At 40.8% G+C, this 24,027-nt stretch overlaps 1 protein-coding gene across 1 annotated transcript in view; it reads right to left on the minus strand.

Moving 5' to 3' along the window:
* SMARCAL1 (SWI/SNF related, matrix associated, actin dependent regulator of chromatin, subfamily a like 1) overlaps window positions 1-24,027 on the minus strand; it is a 37,190-nt gene that overhangs the window by 8,270 nt on the left and 4,893 nt on the right. Inside the window, exons 4-9 of the mRNA XM_054381240.1 lie at window positions 23,216-23,266; window positions 19,982-20,162; window positions 19,028-19,178; window positions 16,065-16,223; window positions 14,278-14,343; window positions 6,370-6,510 (exon numbers count right to left, since the gene is read on the minus strand). Of these exons, the coding sequence (XP_054237215.1) occupies window positions 6,370-6,510; window positions 14,278-14,343; window positions 16,065-16,223; window positions 19,028-19,178; window positions 19,982-20,162; window positions 23,216-23,266 (749 nt within the window). The remainder of the gene's footprint in view (window positions 1-6,369; window positions 6,511-14,277; window positions 14,344-16,064; window positions 16,224-19,027; window positions 19,179-19,981; window positions 20,163-23,215; window positions 23,267-24,027) is intronic.

The following is a 24,027-nucleotide window of genomic DNA, read 5'->3' on the forward strand; positions in this document are numbered from 1 at the left end:
GCTCTCATGGCAAGTCTTACTGCCAGTATCAGGGGGAAAAAAAAGAAAAAAAAAAGGAAAGAAGCAAAAAATACCACCTCTGGCCTTGGAACAACAAACCTTCACAAAAGAAACCTGCTACAACATAGAGAAAAAGTTCCAAAGTGTTCACTGTACCCTCCACCCTCCTGCAGAATGCATGAAAAAAAAATCATACCAGCCATCAGATTAGTCACTTTACTGACTGCATTAAGAACAAGGGATGAGAGCATGTTATGAGACAGAAAGAGAATGAATCCAACAGCTTATAGGCAATTAAGACATCTCTGATATCTGGAAGTGAACATTCCTACTTCAGGTTGAGATATAACAGGACAATCTGCAATTCTCTTGTCATATTACACTGATGTGAACTAATAACTAACTTAAGATTCTAGCACTTACGGTCACCATCAAAACTCATTTGACTTCATCAAATTGATGTTAAAACTTTGGCTCTGACAACAGCTCAGTGCTATACAGCTAGAGGTGATAAGCCCACCTGGATGTAAGCCAAGCACTTAAAAAGCCAACATGGGTATTACTGCTCTGCTTTGCTAAAACTGGGAGCACAATGCAGATACATCCCCCAGGTCTGTGTAAAGCTGGCCCAAGTCTAGCTGGGTTGTTAGCATTAGAAACACTGCATGAAAGCTGACAGTGCTGTGCCCCAGTCTTTGTGCCCCCTTTCCAGATTTCCTCAGGCTCTGTGGGCTAAGCAGAGCAGACATACGGAACCAAAAAAGACCCACCTGGTGCTATACTCAGCCTTGTAAGCTCTCTGCTTACACTGCTCTTGGTGTGCTGGCAGCAAAGTGGCAGGAATCAACACTGGCTCAGCTGCTGAGCAAGACCTTCTACAGGGCCTGAATGCTCTCCTCACATTCTATCCATGCAGTCCATGACTTTCCACTTTCCATTTCCATAATAATGAATATGTTTTGTATCCATATAGCACAATTCATTTCAGAAGAGAAACATCATCATAACTGAAAGAACTAGGCACAAACAGGACCAGTACAGTATCTACTGTCATATTAAAAAGCACATACAGGCAGAATCCCTACAATATGTTCGGATTACTACATTTCCTTTTTGGTGACTGCAGCTGGAACAATTTGCAAACAAGGGAACATGCTAATTCTATGCTGCACCTAGCAAATGATTAAAAAAGATGGTTATTTTTTGAATTAAAATACAGTTGGGTATATTATATTGTGGAAAGAAGAGAAAGAAAGAAACAAGAGGGACATTTTTTTGCAAAAATACACATCTGGCTTTGATCCATAACATTCCAGAACAAATGCTTGCAACTGTGATTTTCTTACCAAAGTGTTACAGCATCTTACATGAGTCAGTAAACTTATTACAGTGCTAGAAAAGCTGCCAAACTCTTACAAATCCAGAGCATGTGCTCAGATAGAAATTATTTAATATTTGCCAACATCAGCCAGTTTGAAAAATGAATTCACAGCATGTATTTTGGGAAACAGACTTGAGGTATTTTGTAAATAAGCAGGTGACATTTCACTTTCAGCATTTTTAGGAGTACAAATGCTGGAGGCTGAATTACAAATGATAAACTTTTATATCATTTCTAATCACATCTGCAGGTATTTTCAATTTTCTGTCAAAAAATCTATTATCTTCAAACTTCAGGTTTTAGTTTTAAATTTAATAGTTCAGATTTTTTTTAAAAAAGCCTTATAATGCAATCAGATTAATTATTAATACCAAAACGTTTTTACATAGCATCTTACATCTTGACTGATCTCCAAAAGCCTTGCAAAACCTCTCTCTGGTTCGGTGCAATTCTATCTCCACTCACAATGCTGCCACTTTCAGGACAGAAAGAAGAACTGGGGTTGTTTAGCCTGGTGAAGAGGAGGCTCAGGGCAGACCTCATTGCTGTCTACAACTACCTGAAGGGAGGTTGTAGGCAGGTGGGGGTTGGTCTCTTCTCCCAGGCAACCAGCACCAGAACAAGAGGACACAGTCTCAAGTTGTGCCAGGAGAGGTATAGGCTGGATATTAGGAGGAAGTTCTTCACAGAGAGGGTGATTGCACATTGGAATGGGCTGCCCAGGGAGGTGGTGGAGTCACCATCGCTGGAGACGTTCAAGAGGAGACTGGGTGAGGCACTTAGTGCCATGGTCTAGGTCATTGCTTAGGGCTGGGTGATAGGTTGGACTGGATGATCTTGGAGGTCTCTTCCAACCTGGTTGATTCTATGATTCTAAGAATCTGTTTAAGGAATGACAGCAAAAATAGCACAAAATTTCTTCACAATCTGAGGTTTGAGCTGCAAAAAGGAACAGGAGTGCCATATACAATCTTGAGGGAACAACTACAATCATCAAAACACCTTTTAATTTACTCATTGATGAGAGGATCTATAGCAGACCAACATCCAGTAGTCTCTTTTTTTCCCCATATCCCTTCATTTCCAGCAGCTCCATTTCTTCCTTTTGCAGATAGCCAAATTCATTCTAGGTTCACTTTATAATTTACTGACATTAACTGTAGCAAAATGTCCCAGGTGAGCACTAAGAAGACTAGTAATGTTCAACTGCCTAGTAGAGACAGGTCAGAGAAGCAAAACTGTACTAGAAACCCTACAGAGTTTCTGAAGGGAAGCTGATATAGATTGTGCCCTCCACACTGAGTTTCATTGTGGGTTGAAAACTCATTTTACACTGAATATACTCTTACAACCTGGACCTTGTAAAACAATTTTCTTTCTTTTATTCCATGCAAGATCATACCTGAGGTCCATATACCTCATAACTGAACTAAAGCTAGTCATGCAGAACTATACCCTTTACCCTCAAAGGGTTTATGAAATTTCAAACCTATTTAGACTCACACACTGTAATTCAGCATTGCTTTTTACTGCAGAGAATCAATGAGATTAAACTGCATCTGGACGCTACTCACACAGGAATCTTTCAACAAAGACAATGAAGCTCATCAGAAGGCATGACCCTCTCCTATGTAATTCCTGCTATGGATGGAGAAAGTTTACCCTCTGCCAGGAAAGCAGTGCTTTGTTCACAGGAATGCTGTCATCTTCCAGAACTCAAGGTCTGTATCTGTGATACTGAGTGCTAATGGCCTTATTTTAAATCAGTGGCATCAGTGTATGAGTATCAAAGCCAAACAACAGCTCATCTAGCTTGCACATTGGGACACACATAGAACAGCACTATGCTACCTGTGTAAGAAGTGGGCATTCAGATCTATGGAAAAAGGGGACTCGAGGACTCTCAGAGTGCAATATGGTTCATCTTGACAGAAGCTTGGCACGTTAGCTACTCTAAGCAGAGAACAGAAGACACCAAAGTGCCCTACAAATAGCTCTGTTTTTATGGCACACACTGATGATGTTCAGTTCTTCTGTAAATATTCTGGAGCATCAAAATGGTCATTTGGTGAAAACTATTGCCCAGTCTTACAGAAAATGAGGCACAAGAAGTGATTACTTGAGAACAAAGCAGAGTATGCAAGTTCATGCACTACATGTCCATGCTCATGCTGCCAAGCCACATGCTTGTCTTGGAGGAACTGGAGGGCATGCCTGATTAGAGGGCTCTTATTCTAAAGCTTACCTCAGGGCTCTGAAGGGAAGGGGGGCCCAAGAGAGCTGGTTAAGATTCAAACATTACCTCCTCCAAGCTCAAGAGAAATGTATTCCCTTGAAAAACAAAAGTCTAGTAAGGTAAGCAGAAGACCTGCATGGATAAGCAAGGAACTCCTAGTAAAACTCAAAAATAAAAAGGAGGTTTACGATATGTGAAAAAAGGACTGGTCAGGTGGGAGAATTATAGAGATATAACCAGAGAATGTAGAGATGCAACAAGGAAGGCCAAGGCCCTCCTGGAACTGAATCTTGCCAGAGGGGTGAAAGAGAACAAGAAGAGTTTTTTCAAATACATCAATGATAAAAGGAAGAGCAGGGAAAAGGAAGGGCCCACTGCTGAATGATATAGGAGATATGGTAACTGATGATGCAGAGATGGCAGAGTTGCTGAATGCTGCCTTTGCCTCGGTCTTTACTCCTAAAACCAGCCCTCAAGAAGCTCACTCTCTAGAAGCAAGCGAGCAGAACTGGAGAGATGCGGACATTCCGCTGGTCAGTCAGGACAGGGTTAGAGATCTCTTATACCAACTAAAGACAAACAAAGCCATGGGCCCTGATGGGATGCATCCATGAATGCTGAGAGAGCTGGCTGATAGTGTTGCTCAACCTCTCTCCATCATCTTTGAAAAGTTGTGGAGAACAGGAGAGGTGCCTGATGACTGGAAGAAAGCAAATGTCACTCCAGCCTTCAAAAAAAGGCAAGAAGGAGGACCCAGGCAACTACAGACCAGCCAGCCTCACCTCCATCCCTGGAAAGATGATGGAGCAGCTCATCCTGTGGTCATCTCTAACCACATGGAAGGCAAGCAGTATCAGGAGTACCCAACATGGATTTACCAAGGGGAGATCCTGTCTGAATAATCTGATTAGCCTTCTATGAAATTATGACCAAATGGGTAGATGAGGGAAGAGCAGTGGATGTCATATATCTTGACTTCAGTAAAGCTTTTGATACTGTCTCCCATAGCATCCTCATAGAAAAGCTCAGGAGATGTGGCATAGACAGCTGGTCAGTGAGGTGGATTGCAAACTGGCTCAACAACAGAGTTCGGAGGGTCATCATCAGTGGCACAGAGTCAACTTGGAGGCCTGTGGCCAGTGGTGTTCCCCAGGGACTGGTACTGGGTCCAGTTTTGTTCAGTATCTTTATCAATGACCTGGATGAGGGCATTGAGAGTACCCTCAGCAAGTTCACTGATGATACAAAGCTGGGGGGGTTGGCTGACACCTGTCAGGCTGTGCAGCCATCCAACGTGACCTGGACAGGCTGGAGAGCTGGGTGCAGGCAAACCTCACGAATCTTAATAAGCACAAGTGCAGGGTCCTACATCTGGGGAGGAATAACAACAGGCACCAGTACAGGTTAGGGGCTGCCCTGCTGGAAAGCTGCTCCACAGAGAAAGACCTTGGAGTGCTGATGGACAGCAAGTTCTCCATGGGACAACAATGTGCCCTTGTAGCCAAGAGAGCCAATGGGATCCTGGGATGTATCAAGAAAGGTGTGTCCAGCAGGTCTAGGGAAGTTCTTCTACCTCTCTAACTCTGCCCTGGTGAGACCACACCTGGAATACTGCATCCAGTTTTGGGCTCCCCAGTTCAAGAAAGACAGAGAACTGCTGGAGAGAATCCAATAGAGATCCATGAGGATGATTAGGGGATTTGAGTATCTCCCCTATGAAGAGACGCTGAGATCCCTGGGACTGTTTAGTCTTGAGAAGACTGAGAGGGGATCTGATCAATGTGTATAAATATCTCGGGGCACGGTGTCAAGTGGAGGAGGCCAGGCTCTTTTCAGTGGTGCATAGCAATAAGACAAGGAACAATGGAATCAAACAAGACATAGAAGATTTCACCTCAACATGAGGAGACACTTCTTTACATGAGGGTGGCAGAGCACTGGAACAGGCTGCCCAGGGGAGTTGTGGAGTCTCCTTCTCTGGAGACTTTCAAAACCCACCTGGACGCATTCCTGTACAGACTACCCTAAGTGATCCTGCTCTGGCAGAGGGCTTGGACCTGGTGATCTCTTGAGGTCCCTTCCAACCTCTGATATACTGTGAGACTGTGATACTGTGAACTTCGATTGCCTTTTTTTCTGTCTATGCAACCAGTACATAAGATCCTAGAGCCTCCTTGTACAACAGGCAGCAGCGAAAGCTATTCTCTTACCATTTTGTGTTCCAGCACACACAGCAGCCCTAAAAAATGGCAAATCCAAGTACAGCTGAATTGCCCATATGTTGAGAGTAACATCTCCATCATGGTGACAAATGCTGGCTTACTGTAAAGCCAAGATCCTGCAAGGGTTGCACCTAATGAATCTGCTGAAACCACTGCTGAGCAGCTGGCAAGGAATAGAAGTTAACGTATTTTCAGGATATGCTGAGGATCAGTCACTAAAACAGACTGGAAACTAGTTTAGGGTTGGTTTTATTTTTATCTCAATTAGCTTAAACCTGCAGCTCTTTAAAGGCCCAGTAGTTAACTCTGCCCATTTAAAACACTCCTCAGCTATGGCCACTTTTTGGGGGGGGGGTTTGTTTTGTTTGTTTGTTTGTTTTTTAATAGCTTTTTGCTTCCCTCACTTCTCAGTTTGAAAGCTTTCAAAACGTTAATCTGCAGCAATACTCTCTCAACATCAGACAGAAAGAAGGTAAGAAAATAAAATGCAATTTGCAGAGTCACATCTGTCACTTCCTTCACTGAAGTACCTTCTTGGCATCACAGTAGCGCAGCCCAAAAGAGTGGAACTGTGGGAAGAAGGTTGGCTGGACAGCCGCGATCTGCGTGTAGAGCTCCATAGGCCGTGACATAGCAGGGGTTCCCGAGAGCAAGATCACTCTCTTGGCAGCCTGGGAAAGCAAAATGGAGCACTGTTACCATACATCTTACAAGATAAGCCTAATCTGCTAAGAAGTCATCCCTACTCCTGAAAGAAAATCCCAGAGCCATTGTCCAAGCACCTTAAATGGAAGTGTACTTCACCCTCCACAGATACCTCCAGCCTTCACTGCCTGAAGACACTAAAAGGCAGTGCTTAGAACTTCTAGGAAGCATGACAAACATAGTGCTTCTTATTCATCACCCACATGCTGTAATGGAAGGAGATACTAATTTTTATAACAGTACTTTCTGATTTGGCATTTACTCACAAGACATGTTTATAGCTTATGCCTGGTTCAACATTTCATTTGGCTTCAGATGTTACAGCAAAATGACACACCCTCTCAGGTACATCCTCACTCTCAAAAAATTCTCTTGTAATAAACCTGCCACAGCAAGCCATAAACAGCTTGTGTTCCTCACAAAAGCAGAAGAGATCCAGAAAAGCAGGACTTTTTTTTTTTTTTCCCTTAATTCTACTAGGAAGGAGAGAAAGATGAAGCTGCTTGAAGCAGGATCAGAACATGATCTGGATGCTAGAATATGAGCTAATAAATACAAATCGTGTAAAACAATTGTTAAACATGTTGTAGGTGAAACAGGAAGGGGATAGGAAACCTTTATCTAAAATAGGTGCTCCCAAAACTGAGGCAAAAAATAAAACAAACATTCTGTAGACATAAAAATCTCCAAGATGAATTTCTACTCTCAAATCTCCATTATTATGTAGTTGTACTATTTGACAAGAGCTATGAATTTCTACTGCTGTAAATTCACCTGTAGCAGTTAAATGACACATGCCTTGTAATTTCCTGCATGGTTTAATGCAAGTTCATTAAAATAACAAAGAGCTTCTTTGATTGACATCTGTACCAATGGCTCATTCACATTTAAATGAAAAAGAAAGTTAAATCCTTTTATTGTTTCACTGAGATCTATCAGTCACCCAAATCTATTCAGCTGATGCACCCATTCACCAATCAAATCTGGTGGGAAAAGAGTTCACAAATCAGTTACCGGAAATTAATTTCAGGGCTTTTTACCAGATACTTATATATAGGTTGCAATTAAGGTGGGACTTGCCTTCTCCCTCCATCCCTATTAAATAGATCAGAAGGAAATACCACCACCAGGATCAGACAATTCCCACAAACATTTAAAAAAGCACGATGTTTATTGAACTAAGTAAGAGTAGAAGTCAAACCTTCGGACATGTCAGAAGGTGAGAGTTAGTTTGCACAAGACTTTTTGCTATTCAAAAAAGAGATGAGTCAGAGACCAAAGATATGAGATCCCATGAGGAAAATAAGTGATAAAGCAGAAATTAGGTCAGTTTTTAAAATTAAGGTAACAGTGGAGATCAATTGAGCAGAACCTGACAACATCTGATGCCTTGCAGAATCTTTTGTGGAATAAACAGACATCACCCTGAGAAATCTGCCAGTCCTACATGTGCAAGAAGCCTCCAAATTACACTTTTTCCTCCTGGACTAACAGAAGGCCACTGCTAGCAAAAAAGACAACATGGAAGTCATGCAATTACAGACAGCTCATTTCAAGTAACTCTGGAACACGCTAAAGAGAGAAAAGGTCATTCAAAACAGACCAGGGACGTATTAAATGCAACATAAATCCAACTGTGTTAAAAGGTTTTAAGACATTCTCAAGGCTCCTCCTCTTTGGAGGGTGTTCCCCAGGAGCTAAATGAGATGAGGTTGGATCACTAATTCCCCAGTAGTCAAATCAATTAGTCAAGCTCCTTCCCCAATCCCTAAACAAGTATCAAAAGAGAGAAATATGAAGTTACAGGTTATTTGAATTCTAAAATTGTCCAGCTGCTGTTTTGCTGTGCACAGCTTACTTCTGAACAGATAGGGCATCTAACCACTGCAATCACTGACACACCTTATACAATTAGCCACTTAAATCAAGAACTAAACCCCAAAAATGACAAGAATGACAACAAAAAATGCCAATGAAACCCCAAAAGCTCTATAAGTGCTGTTAAGAACTTGAAGAAATTAATTCAAGAAAGTTGTGTGGAATATAGGTGGTCTTAACTCATTATCCCAAGGGTCCTTTTCAGTTTTAAGATCAATGACAGAAGGAGCCCAAGAAGAAAAAAAGGAAAACAAAATACTAAGACAAGAATTTTCTGAGTGGTGAAGGCTATCTTATATTCTGGATTAAATAAATGACTTTGATTCACGTTTCTTTTTCTAGTGGCAACTCACTTGGAGTAGATGCCAATAAAGATTTGCTCCTGCAAAGAAGCCTCTGTTGATTACTGTTTATTTCTTGTTTCCTGCTGAACCTTCGGTGCTGTCAAGAGAGAAAACTTACTCTCATTCTTCTGAGGTCTATAATATTGGAACAACAATACAGCAAATAAGATTGCAGGGACCAGCAAAGGCTTTCTAGCAAGACCACATCTGTAATCAATTGGTACACAAATCCACATAGGAGAACTAACATTAGCTACTCGTTAGCATTTAGGCACGAAGCTTAACTTCCTCAGAAAACACTCTTCTCTCTCATGTCTCTTTGGGACTATTCTTACAGCTACTTTCTTGCAAGACTGCTTAAGAGAACTCGAGACAGTGATTGACTGGTGGAGACCTAATCTGTAGCCCTCATTTACTAAGTAACATAAGACAATTGTGGCTTTGTAGTACTACACTCACACACAATATACCAGAAAGAATTAATCCCACAGCTGTGACAACATTAAAAAAAGTAATTTTTGAAAGTCAAAGAATAATTTATCAAAGGGTAACCCTCAACAGCACTCACTCGAGAGGTCAAAACCCAGCATCCAAACGATTTGAAGGGGAGTAGGTAAGGGGAGGGAGCGGGTGAGGCTTATGCCACAAAGAAATAATTGAACATGCAAAGAGCCTCATTGACATACAATAACTGTCTCTGTGTTAAATGAATCTCACAGCATGAGCTCTGCCATATGCTAACAGACTGATACACTTTTTAAAATAAGTGTGGCTGGTTCTAGCTGTACAAATTTTTGTGTCCCCAGTTTTTGCTTACTCTGTCATTTTGAACTGCTTATCATAAGATTAGCTATTAGCTTATCCTGTGAAATGACAAATCTGAGAGTTTCATGATACAATAGAGATAATCACCTGATAAAATAGAAGATCAGATACAGGGGAACAGCTGTAGCTGTTTCAAGAAGTCTCTTTCTGTACTTGGGTAAGACAGGGCTTTGCATTTCATAAGATAATGCTATACTTGTTGGTGATGGGTTTTTTCAAGAACCAATGTCTCTCCCCATTCTTAAGGGACATCTAGACAGAAAATGTGTGTCAATTTGCAAAAGTCAGCTAAAGGAAGTTACACTACCTCCCTATTTTGAGAAGGAAGGGAAATTAGAAGGTAACAGCAGATCTGAAGATGTGGGCTTGAGGACCAACATCTTCTCCAATTTCAAGATGAAGTCACTTCTCTCAGCAGGTGACAAGAAGTAAAAGCTTGTTTATTCAGTCCATGTGGATTTTTTATGCCTAAAGACAGCTGTTGTTAATTTCCCAATGGAAAGGGAAATTTCTGTGTTCCATCCTCACCTTCTACCTTCAGCATTGGCCTGTTTCCTTCCATTATTTTTAAGTATTTCTTTATTAAAACAAGCACAAAGAGTATTAGGTTCCAGACACACAATGTACTAGGACTTCCGTAATAGCAATAAAGACCTTTAACTCTGCATACATCAGGATGTACATCATGCTATTAACCTGAACAGCAGCTCAATAAGAACAATCACATTAGCAATATTACCCAAATGTTTTGGAACAAAGCCCACAGGAAACACCATGGGAATAAGACCATTTTATGCCTCCGGAGTCTTTGGTTCTATACTACTTTACTTCTCAGTTTCTAACCCAGTTCTTCACTAAAAACTCACTGCTGTGCTTCCAAAAAAATTCATCCATGTTCCATTGGGACCTCTGCCAGTTTCCATTGCCTTGCAGTACTCCATGCAATTACAGAAGAACAAAGACCATACAGCACTTCGGCTGGTAGAAGGATGTAGAATCCTTCTCACCCTGGTCCCAAGAGATCCCACTGCAGATCACTGAAAAACTTCCATTTTGTTTTTAATTCTTCTCTACACCCCTGAGACTTTGCTGTTTTATGGATATTGATAGCATGCATACTCCCTCTCCTACGTCAACATCTCTGGGCCAGTCTAATCTTAGAAAGGAAAAACAAAATGCTTACAAAATGTGTAACATCATGACACATTCTGCCTCTGAGGGAGGCAGACACAGGATGGAGGCAAAGGGAACAACCAGTATTGTTAGTACTCCCAGGAGAGCTTAGTTGCAATCATGAGCAAGCTAACAAATAGGTTGTATTACTAATTGCCACAGCTCTGGAGTGGGGCAAGGACAAGCCAGGCCTGACTGGGCCTTCTGGCTACTCGATCAAAGCCCAACAGTATGAGGCCATTCGCACTTTGATGTGTGTGAAAACAAGACAAAAGGACTACTTTCAACACAAGAACTTCTAGCCCTCTTGAGTACCATGAAAGATGCTAAAGCTAGGGACAGATCTCATGCAGCTGCTGGCACAGACTGGACAGTGTGAAAGCTGGCTGAGCTTGAAAGCAGGATTTTTGCCACATGCCAAAACACCAAAGGACTCTTTTCTACTACAGCTTGCAATCCATACGCCTCCAATAATTTTGCAGGGATGCACACAGACTGTGTACAAACTCTGCCACCTGGTTTCATGTAGGCAGATGAAGTTTCTCCCCCATGTACAAGTCTGCACACCCACAATTTTGCTCTGGGAATGTGAAGGGAGTAAGAAATCTAGGCCTAAACATTTTGTTGCTGCTATTTCAGCTCACTCTCACTGTTTGTGTAATTATAAGTTCCCCTCAAAGTTTTGACTAGGAACAGTAAGTTGGGCAATGTGTCTATACACTTACTCTAAAATTAGCAACAGCCTGAGGTAAGATGCCAGGTAGTGAGCACAGTCACTGCATACATCCAGCCATTATAAAAACACACTAAAAAGTCTTTCTGGTCACACTTCCCATTGTCCCAAGCAAAAATTTCCTACACGTCTGTTGGAGTAGCAGCTATGATATCACAATGATAATGAATAATAGACACAGAGTTTGGGTGGGTGTTTTAAATGTTAACAAAATGTCTTGAAGTTCCCCAGTGACAAACTTAACCCATATTTAACACATGGTTGTGCCTGACAATCCCATACCACACTTGCTGCACAATACATACAAGAGAGCAGGAGAAGATATTAAAACTTAAATGAGGCTTTAAATGCTGTAACCACAGATTAAATATTTCAGAGGTGGAGATTCTGCTTGGCTGTCTAAAAAGGCAAATCTGAAAGTAATATCCAAGGCAAGTTTTGCTTATTATGAATGTATTGATTTAATCTGATTATTGTGCATTTCTGTCTAAACACTTGCAACAATTTTTTTTAATTTTACCTATTATTCAAGCAGAGAAGTCACAGGAACAGATTCTATCAAGAATCCATTAAGTATGGATGGAAGTGACAGAAACATTTCAGGTTTAGAACTATTAACTTAGGTTGCCCAGTTCCATTATGGACTCAGATTTTTGTAGTATGAAAAGACCAAGGATCAGATTTCTGAGGTTTGGTTGTGGTTGGTTTTTTTGGTTGTTGTTTGGTTTGTTGTTCTGTTTTTGGTTTTTTTTTTCTATTTCCTGTCCTCAAAAGGTAGTTCAAGACTAAGCTTTCATGCTTTAGGATGTTGAGACCCTCCCAGGAAATAGAAGCGATTATGTCAATTTCAGAGTTTAAAGTAGTAGCAATAGTTAGAAGTGGCAATGCTTAGCAGGTAGGTAAGGCATGAGTTGCTTCCCCGGGCTCCACTTACAGCACTGGCATGGCTTCACATTATGACTTTGAGGCTGGGACTGAGGTGCCAGAAGCAGTATGCCTGTCAAGGGCTTGTCAATAAATACACCAGTTTTTGGTCTCTTGTGTGAGCCCCAGTACTGCTCTAATCCTTTTGACATAAAGAAGGCAAGAGCAACAATATTATCCTCAGCAGCGTGTTTATCAATGCCTTTTATTGAATAACGTGAAAGTATTATGTAAAACACTGAAAAAAACTTCAATTTTTACCCCATTTACTATTACTACAAATGATAACACAGTATAGCTGTTAAATCCAGGACTCAAGCAACAAAAACCCTTATTCTGCTAGTTCTTTCAAATACAAAAGCATCGCTGTGATGTGCTGCACCAGTAGTGAACACAGCATCACTCCTTGGTAGTTGAAGACAAAGCTGCCAGAGGGACTGCTTTTAGAACAAAATGCCTGTGTTGGAAAACAAGGAGGGCAGAAGAGTGGCTATCACAGTAAATACACTTCAGAAATGGCAGGCAGCAAGCAGGAGGATGAAATTTACATTAACATCTAACAAAATATCTGGTACTGTATGCTGTTTGCAGGTGAGATAACGCATGGTATGAACATGAAACTCTTAATGCTTTCAGAAGACTGAAATTCACTTTCAGAAGCACTAGTTATCAATTCTCTAAGGCCAGTGATGTGACAGCATGAAACTGTAAATTCTCACTGTAGTCCATACAGGCAATTAACCTCTGCTTAACAGCTACCATCTTTCACTTTCATATCGTGTAGCCTACAAGTAATTTTGACAAGCTGATCCTTAAAAAGTTACAAATAGAAAAAGATGAGAGTACTTTTGGAGCATTTTGCAGTGAGCTAAATATGTTCTTTTCCATCACTTTCAGACAAACACTCTAATAATTGTACTTCAAACTGCTCATAAAATTGGACCTCCTACTTTGTTTCCAAACATTAAAACTGAAGTGATTTGAAAGCCAAGAGGCAGGCCTTTAAAGAGAAAAATTAAGTTATTCAAGGGCAACCACCTTCAGCTTGCCATTAAGAATCTTACATATAAAAGTTGGCTGTTAAAACCATCACAGATTGCATCTTCTCTTTATACACACTTGCTGATAATTGCTGAAGAGGAACTGCATTTACCTTGTTCTAATGTACATACTCTGCAGTGTCTAGAAACTGCTCATAACTTTAATCTGCTAAAGGCTACCAGGGAGTTTGGTTCTCCGATTCCAGGACAACAGGCAGACATTAAAATTTACATCTCTTCTGTTATTGCATAATTGAACATTGCCTCCCTTCTGCGGGCCACCTGTCTTGCTAACCTTACATTCTGCCATTTCCTGCTAGTTCTGTACATTTAATCAGCAGGAACATTCCTGAACCCCAGCCACACAAATACATTAGAAGCTTGCAGTAATAGAGCACAGCCCAAAATCAAAGCCAAGGAAGGGATCTAGGTAATGCCACTTTGATATACAGCAGTGATTTGTGTGCCAGGTGGTAACTGATAATAACTATTTCTATTAAGCAAGCTACATTAACACTGCTATATTCTTTGTATTCTCCAAGTCCGTATACTAAGTTCCGACATTCTCACTACAAAACTCATCAGTGGCAGTGTCACAATTACATCAAGGGAGCTTCGGTATTACCATCTAACATTCGTATGGAAACAAATAGCTAAGCCAGAGACAAATTTTGCTCTTGGATCTACAACATCACCTGGATTTCCTCTTGCACAACTAGAATATTCAGCTGCCAGCTCCTAAACCTGGTAAATGGAGCGACTCTGCTTTGGGAGCCTGACCTTAGCTGCTAGAAGTTTGGCACCCAGCATACGCACCTTAAGCAGAGGCATGGCAACTCGGCATCGTGCAGTTTTTATGTTCTTTAGGAAATGAGATTCATCCTGAAACAAAACAAGCATGAAAGTGAAGACAGTTCTGATCCTGCAGTCCAACTGCAGGCTACAGCATAAATTCTTAGCATTCTCAGCTATCTAATATTACAAGCCTGTCATCCCAGAGGATAATTCAAGAACTAGGATAGTCACATCAAATTCTAAACAAAAAGACAGAAGAGTAGCAGGCAAGCTTCCTACATTCAAACCTGCAGCTGCAAGCAAATGGAACAGAAAGCAAACCTCAAAACCATGAATCTCAAATGCTGACAAACAAGTGAGCAGAAGGGGCTGGAGAGCAAAGGAGAAAGAGGAACATTATTTCCATCACCAATACTCATTTGCCTCTACGTGTCCTTTAAATAGAGCAAATACAGAAGACCTATACAAGGTTAATAACTATAGGGGGAAAAAAGAAATCTAATTAGGATCCAACTGTTCTGCTGATAGGGCTCACCAGGTGAGTAACAACCTCCTGCTTGAGACATCACCCCCAAACAGGCATCACTGCTACTGCTGAAGCAAGGCAGAACTTCAACACAAGTAGTAATTGACACCTTCCAAGGATATATTCTCATCTTTCCATGTGTGGATGAGCAAGCAACCATGCATGTAAAGACAGTATCACTGCTTAGCCTCTCAGGCACAGCCTTCTTCCTCCTTATTAAAAAATAAGCCACATTAGTGTTCCCAGCCATCAAAAGATTGGAAGAAAAGGCAGGGAAGCTCAGCACACAGTAAGACTACTCTCATCTCTAAAAAAAAACACAGGGTCCAGATTTGAACATAAAAGCACACAGAAAGACCATTTGCCAGCTCAGGGCTCCCAAGAGGTTCCAGGGCAGTAGCCCTAATGCCTAAGTCCCTTCAACTCCAAGCAGACAAAAGTAACAATCTGCACTTCCACCACAACAGAATATCTTGTCAGAGAGTGGGAAGGGGAAAAAAATAGTTTGGTCTCTAAAGAACTCCATCAATTCCCACATTCCCATATGATGCTGAGAAAGAAAAGTATTGTTATGTTGTAATTGTCATGATCTTAGAGGCAAGTGCATATGTGTACTGAACACTAGACTGAGAACATGAACCAGTAAGTTATCTATGCACTTTTGGCCTATATTGATCCAAGCTGAATTTGAAACACTAGATGTTTTGAATTTTTTAGTAACCAAAACCCAGAAAAATGCCTTTTACCATGTATACGTAAAATGTAAAAATGGACTTTGAAGTAATTCATTTAAAAAAAAATATACAAGCGATCAAAAAAGGCTTAATGCAGACTGTCAGTGGAACACAAGCAAAGGGAAATTTCTTTGTGCTTCACCCACACACTCGATGTTGAGAGGTTATCTGGTTTATTGGATAAACAGTAACATCATCCTGAAGTCCAATCCCTCCTTAAAAATATACAATTCGAAGACTAGTGTATTGACACATCACATTAAACACCTCTCTCTCCAGCAGAGGACATGCCAAACCACAATGAAATCAGAGGCACCTTAATCAGTAAAAGAGAAAACACAGCCTCAGGAATGAAAAAGGAATTAAACTCTACTAGGTTTCAGAGAAATGTCCTTCTTCTACTCAAGAAGACAACTGTGACTGTGGGCACAACTGCAAGGTAGTTTCAGTCCTAAATAAGGCCCACTTCACACTTCTCTGCTGTAAAACACTAAGGTTACCCCATTTGCAGCATATAAATAATTTCAACATTTTAGTGTACCACTTACAATAATAACAACTTGGAAAGTGTTCTTAAGTTGCTTGTCCATCTTGCTGAGGAGATCAAAGCTGACAATGTTGATCAAGCTTGCTGTTAGGTTGTCCTTGCCAGTCACTATGACATTGGTGCTACCTGGACTCAAGGATGGAAGCCATCTGTGAAATGCCTGGAGAAAGAGGAAAGTAATTAATTGTATTCTGGTGCTTATGTCCTCTGTTGGGATCCTAAAGAACTTCACAGAGCATACTCATGAACTAAAGTAAGAACATGAAGCCACCTACCTGCCAACAGAAATCAGCTGGGAGCATAGTAAGACTAACCAGCCTTCCTAAGGCAACAACCCAAGTAACAGGAACATGGATATCAGAACTTGGGCTAAAAGGCCAAATTTACCTTCTACAGCTAGGAAGGCTCAAACTCTTGGTTCTTACAAAGAAAGCCCTCTCATCTGTAGTAGAAATATGCATAATCTCCTGACAATGTTACCTGCTACGCTCAGAGCCAGAGAATGCAGCGACTATTACTGACAGGGAAATTTAGCTTTCCCATTCAACAGGAGTCTTCAGGTTATGAAACACCAATTTCTAAGGAGTAAGACCTCTCATTACAGTAATGCTTACTCCATAATGAGGATGAAGTACAACTCATCCAGATCAACAAAAACTCTCCCAGTACCCCCCTTCTTAAACTATTAAAAAAAAAAAAACCCTCAAACAAACAAAATGAAAAGATCAAGTTGACAACACACCAGCTGCTCTATGACAGCAGCTGAAATACATGTGGTGATAGTCATTCAAATCAACCTCTTGAAATGCTCCACACACCAGAGCAAGATATCCTCCCCCAAACCCATCTGTTAGCTACTGAGCACCCACCATTTATTTCCCCTGTAATTGTATCCCAAATGACATCAACCTTTCTGCAACATTTGAGTTCTGTTGATGTTGCTTTGCAGAGAACTGACTGTGGCTTTAGCAGTCAGGATCTGATCCCTACAGGAATGTACCCAAGTGGTGATGAGAAATAGAATCTCTGTTCCTAGGCACTTCACTTGTGGAAATCCCCCAATTGTCACTCCTCTCCTCTGTTCAGCAACCACATGCAGCAGCCAGGAGTTAAATGTGAGAAACTAACAATTAACTATCCTTCACCACTTACAGTAATATTACAACCAAAATGGGCCAACACAAGGTTAGATCCAAACCAAGTCAAAGGCAGCAGCAATGGGAAAGTATGTGGAAACTCCTACCTGTACTGCCCTCTCCTTTTATAAAGGACATGTGACTAATCAGAATGTAAAAGTGATTCTGTATTTCTCACTTGATGCTGAACTGTGTCTACAAGAAGTGCTTTGAAACTGCTCTGACCATTAATTAAGTTACAATGCCAAACTCCAAATGCACACAACTGCAGTGCTTCTCACCCAAGAGTACTTCAAATCTTCCTGCTGGCTTCCTATGGCACATTGAATATGAAGGCACTCACTGGCCTGAGCACAGAAAGCCAAAATAAAACATTGACAGCTCTAAGATGAAGACGGTATCTGTCAGTTTGGCTCCAGAGACACTATAAAAGCTTCTACCATTACAGTAAAACACATCTGTGCAAGAATGAACTGAGTAGATTACAGGTCACAATAAATTCCACCTTGTATCACTTTCTGTGGCACATTTTTCTTAGACCTGCATCCTTCACATAGCCACAAAGCAACAGAGATCGTTCTAAAGCAAATATCCTAACGAAACATCTCCCACAACAGCCTCCTGAAGAGTGGGGAGTAAAGGAAGGAAAAGGAAATTAAGCACTCAAAGGTAAAAAAAAACAACACAAGAACAAAACAAAAACCACAAAAAATGCCCCAAAAGAAACAAACAACAAAAAAACCCCACTAAACCAAATCAACCAAAAAAACCAAAACCCCTTCATATTGCTTAAATCTCTTGAAGCAAGATGTAGGAGTTTAGCTGTAGGTGCCCCATATTTCAGGAAATCAGGCCCCAAGTTGCTCCCAACAGGTATCCCAGAGAAGCTGCAGATTCAGATTAGCTGTTGACCCAGAGGTCTACAAGCCTTTAAAATACCAAACACAATGAATATCACTCTCTTGTTCAGTAAATAACTTTAGTCATCTAACATTTTATTGCACTGTGGGATATGACAAAACACAAGATGCTCTAGGAAACTGGTTACTGCACAAAGTCAACAAATCTCAATCAATACACTTCTCATCAATGCAATGTTCCAGGGAAAGCTGAACTCCCACCCCTTCCTGCTCAGGTATGAAATTACTGACTGAAAATCTCTGGCTCACCTTTTTCTTCCACAGTGAGTATTTCATTAGTCTATAGCAAACAGCTTCTATTCAAGCCACAGCAGTGACTCGTTTCAAGACACATTTCCCATTCATACCAACATTTCTGGTGTTCTAAGCAACAGCAATAAAGGACTTGGAGGAGTCAGCAGCACACAGTGGACAGGCCAGTAAGATGTATATTGACAGACATTTAATGGTGATGACAATGGGGCCTCTTGAACAGCCCAGCATCTGGGCTTCTATTCCAGCCAAGGGACTGGCAAATATTGCTATGAAGGGCTTGAATACAAAACATTGCTTGAATGCAACTAACTACTGTCTTTGACATTGAAGTAAAATACACCCCCTGGAGCCAGCTGACTTGCAGGAACGAAGTTAACAGAAGGTCAGAGGAGATATTTTATCTAGATCTCCTTCTTTCCAACACATCAGCTGGACCATAAAAAGAAAATTTGCCAATAAAAGAAAACAGGAATACACCATGCAGCCAATGCCAAGTAACTTCGCCCCCCCGTGAAGTTTCTAAATGAGTACAATGTTTAGTTTCTTCCCCTTAACATACATCCTTTTTCCACTGCAACTTGTTCAGAGTGCAACACAGCATAGCCATCACATGTGCTCTAGTGCCCACTGGCACACACTCAAGCTCACAGTACCTGTGCCCACGTGAACCTCACAGAAGAAGGAGTCACCACCAGCAAGGGCCATTCCTTTTGGTAATAGGCAGCAATGCAGATTGCCTGGATGGTCTTGCCCAAACCCATGTCATCCGCAAGGAGTAAACGTCCGTTTCTTAAAATTGCAAAACTGAGGGAAATAGAGAATGGAAATAAGTAAGAGTGGTTACTATCTGTTCTGACAGCCAAGGTAAGCACATGGATCACTTGGAAGTGGTCTGGATTCTTTAGTTAAACACTGAACTTCTCCCTTAGTCTCAACACAAGTCAGCACTACTCACAAATCTCTCAATGCCTGGAACCTTCTGAACAGAGTGGTTCAGCCCAGTCCTTAGGGACTGATTTCATATGAGGAGTAGTCTCAATAACTTATGATTATTTAAAGCACATTCTTTCCATGATCATATGCTGTCCCAGGATTCATCTTGGCTGAGCTAAGAAAATACTACTAATAACAATGCCAGTTTAACAACAGTAAGTTGGATTGCACCTTGAAGTCAACAACTAACAACCATGGGGACAGTGCCTTTTATAAGTTTATATATAATTAATAATTTTTAAATCTTTCCGGGCATAGATCCCATTTCCTGGAACTTTCCTATCTGTATGTATTACTTAAACAACAACAACAACAAAATAGATCTCCTTAGGGAGGAAAAGAATATGACCTTACAAAATAAAAAAATCATATGACAATTTGGCACATACTGAATCACAAGAGGGAGATTAGAGATGCATCATTTGAACAGTTTTATGAGACCAGCAAAATGCTACTTTCCTCCTGACTCATGATGAGGAATTCTAGCTAGAAAGAGATGTGTCACTCAAAGAAAAACACCCTCCCACCTCCAAAAGAGTGCAACCTGGGCATCAATATAAAGTGCACAATTCCAGTCAAGGACTAGCTCTTAATGGCATGCAAAAAGGACATACTTCACACCTTCCCGCTGAAAAGGCATGAGGCTTGACACAATTTTGGAGTCCACTACTGAAAGGTCAGCATCAGGAGTGTCTGTCTGTGATGTAGATCTTTGTATTTGACCAGCAAAGGTTTGAATTACTGCTTCAGGCAGTGGCTCCACTTCTACTGATGCAAGGCTCTGTAACATTTCCACTGTAAAGAACAGAGTAGTTTATTATCAGAAGCAGCAACATACACACAACTTACACTATGGGCATCAGTGCCTAACCCTTGACCTCGTCAACAGTATTATTTCCTATCCTGAAACAGCTGAAGATATCAATCCATCATGCACAGGTGTTGGCCTGCATTTTTCCTGAAGTCTATTTCAGAACCACATAATGAACCACAACTCCTCCCCTCATATTCAGACTCAGTGATAAAACCCTGAAAGCCTGATGCCATCATTCAGAGATGATTGCTACTAATGTACCACAAGCAGCAAAGCATCAGAGCAACTCTCCTCCTAGACAACCTCATTTCAGTTCCCTCCAGCAGCAGCTCTATCTCACCCCAAAAAAGATAAAAGTATTTCTTTTTAATCCAACAGTAAATCTCTATGAAAACAAATAGAGTTCAAAAACATACAGTGAGCTGGGATCAGAAAAACATGTTTAATGATCAAAACTAAAAGATATCTCTGTACTATGAACACAAATGCTTGTGCACAGATCCTTTTTGAAGGAAGCATCTTTTTTTTTTTAATTATTTAGTAGCTGGTTTATATATGAAGTCAGGAAGATATAAACCAACTCTGTTTGCAAAATAACTGAAGTAAGAATTCACTATACCAGCAGTAAACCCATCTCCAGAATTCAGTTATGTATTTTTATTTCAGTTATCTCCAAGAGGGAAACAGCAGGATGGACCCCTGCCATATGAAAGGGGAAAGCCATTCCAAGAAATATACATATGAAAAGATTTCCATTTATGGTTGGGTAAAGACCAAACTTTTTTCAAACTCTTCAGTTTAATTTATACTTCTTCAATCACAGGAACTCTCTCCACCCAAAATACAGCACAAGCTTGTTATTACACTCACAGACTGAGCTATGTGTTAGTATAATTGCTACAATTTGCTCACTGATAATTCTGTTGCTATTGTTCTTTACATGAGCTGGGAGAGTTGATTAAGATATATCTGCCACCAGCATGATTCATCCAACAGACATCTTTTACTGAAGTGACCTTTATATAAAGATGACTGAGCAGCCAGGCAAAGAAATACTAACCTCTACAAACAGTTCCCAGCTAACAGGTATCTCTGCTGGAAATGGCAAGCAGCCTTTTAAATTTTTTTTTTATTTTGACGTAGGTAGATGAACAGGCACAAAACAAATGGTCTTCTTCAAAAAGGCATGTGCTAGAAGCCTTAAATGCCCTCATAAATTACACTCTGAAAGAAGATTTATGGAAATTTTCTTTTCCCCTTAAATCTATCATACTTCATGTGACATACACAACTGCCAACCAGCACAGCCAAGAGACTGACATAAATCGTGTCTGTGCAGACTGCGTAGGACTTGCTACAGGATCAGGCCCTTTGCACATATGAAATGGCCTTTCAGCAAGTTGTGAAAGATCATCACCAACATCTGGGCCTGTCGACAGCCCAAGCCCAAGGTTTCATAATAGTCTCCACCAAGACACACAAGCTTGTTTCCAAGATCTGGCATTTCTACAATTCCACATGGCTTTCAGCCTGACAACCATTACCAGTGTTATTAAGACACGTAACATAGGAAACACTCCATTAAATATGCTTTGGTAACCTGTAGAAGCAGGAGTCCGTGCGGGAGAAGAAGTACTCTGAGCAACAGCATTTCAGCTCTGAAACAGTCATACTTCCTGAAGACACATGTAGAACACCTTATTATCTTTATGAAGCTTACTCCAGTCAAGCCCCACAGCTACACACCCTCACATCAGTACCAAGACAAATACAGCAGGCCAATAGGGACAATAAAAAAATTATTATAATACTTAGGACTTGTATAGTGAGATTCATCTCAAAGCACTCCATAACCTAAACATAAAAAACTAAGCAGTAGGTGTGCTAGGAGCATGCTGCTGAGACTGGATTATTCTGCAAAGGGACATCCACTTTTTAAGAAAAACAAAACAAACCACAGGTCTACATTGCAGTTCAGTGAGTCAGTTTCAACAGCATTACTGAAGCATCAAGAGAGGAGTCTACTGGTCAACTTCCACAAAGAAATCAACATTGTAGCAACACTGTGTGTTTAGATTCCACTTGCAAGTGAAAATATGAGACCACATTCTAAAGATTTTTTGCTAAGCTCTCTTTAAAGCATCCATCAGACAGCACCAAAGCATTTTAGTAAAGTATAAATGCCCCTGCTTCAAGCAGATCTACAAACTTCTACAAGAGAAACAAGCACCACTTCTTATCTCAAAATCAACCCAGCTATGGAGGCAGTCTGAATTCTAACCTGCCTCATACATCAGTTACATACTTAGCAGTTAAGTGCTGCCTGCAAAGCCATTACTACCAGCAGTAATATATGAGACTGATAAAAATCATCTAGACAGCACCCAGACTGTTACTGTGGCTGAATTGGTTGTTACAAAAATCAGCAGCTGACTTGAAAAACTAATGCTCTGACTTGAACACCAAAGTTTGCCGGGTGTGAAGACACAATACTGTGCACACTACTTAGAATCCTGGCAGTCAAACAGCCTGGCATGTGGTTGTTTATGAATTGATACAGACACAAAAGGGGGACTGGCACTGATGATAAGAGGAGCACACTGCAAGACAGTCAGTAAGACAGAATTTTTGTAAAGACAGGAAGGTCTGGCAGCAGCTATCCTAACCTCTTCAAATTCAGCAAGTGGGAACACAGGAATTCATTCTCTCACAAGTCCTTAGTTCAACTAGCACTGCTGGACATTATAAGCAATAAAGTAACTTTGTGATAGTAAATACAGCATATGCTCTAAGCAATGGAACAGAAACTCAGTGCAGAACCTCTCCTGATAAGCCCATAAAGAACAGTAATGAAAAATACACATATGTAAAGTTCTAAAGTTCTGGGCAAACAGTATAAACGTCTGACAAAAGAGGAAGACACCTGCTTCATGGTTCATTAGCAACTTGTCTGCCCAGAATGAGGCGGTTTAGCCCAAGAAATGAAAAGACAATTCATTTGTCTCCTAGAAAACAGGAAAACAGAGCTACTCACTTAGTTTGGGATAGTCCTCCAGCAGGAAATTCCACTTTCTGGTGTTCATATCTGCAACAGTCAAAAAAGAAATTTATGACAGTGTTCATTATAAGGCTGAAATCTGTCTGAAATCTATCCAGCCATATCCTCTGCATTTCAGAAATGCTTTAGAAGAATTCTTACCTTGTTCAGTTTTCCTCTATTTGCTTTCATGCTAAGCAAACAGTTTGAAGAAGACTTAAAAGTATGAACACATATATAGAAATTGTGAGATCACCAGAGCAAGACAAGGTCAGCTCCCCTAATGACCCATTATAAGGAACCCACTTGTCCCAGGATTTTGGCAACCACCTTCTCTTCACTGCAAGAACAGATGAATAATGTTCTTGAAGGTTCCTGTTTGTTAGCCAACAAACTCTGACTTCAGTCAGTAACACAACAGCTTTCAGTTGTCCCTCTATACCCTACAGACACGCTCAGGAAGGTACAGAAGAAATTCATCAGTACCCAAAACGTAGCATGAATACCAGACTTGTCTGTCAAGGTACTATCCATCTACAATGTCCATGGGAAGCAGAGTGAATTCAGAGTCAGCTGAAGATACAATGAGCCAGGTGGAATCCTGCCCAAAGAACAAGAGCACCAGGATTTGTTCCCCATGTGGCCACTGGCCTGCTGTGACAATGTACAGGTCACCTCATCACTCTGTGCCTCATTTTCCACATTACAAGTGAGAAAATGGGATATTCACCATTGATATCTTAATGCCAACTTAGGAAGTGCTCTACAGTCTCACTTGCCTCAAAAACATCAGTAGAGCTGCTAGTAAA

The sequence above is a fragment of the Indicator indicator genome, chromosome 5 (genome assembly GCF_027791375.1).
Source record: "Indicator indicator isolate 239-I01 chromosome 5, UM_Iind_1.1, whole genome shotgun sequence".
NCBI classification, from domain to species: domain Eukaryota; kingdom Metazoa; phylum Chordata; class Aves; order Piciformes; family Indicatoridae; genus Indicator; species Indicator indicator.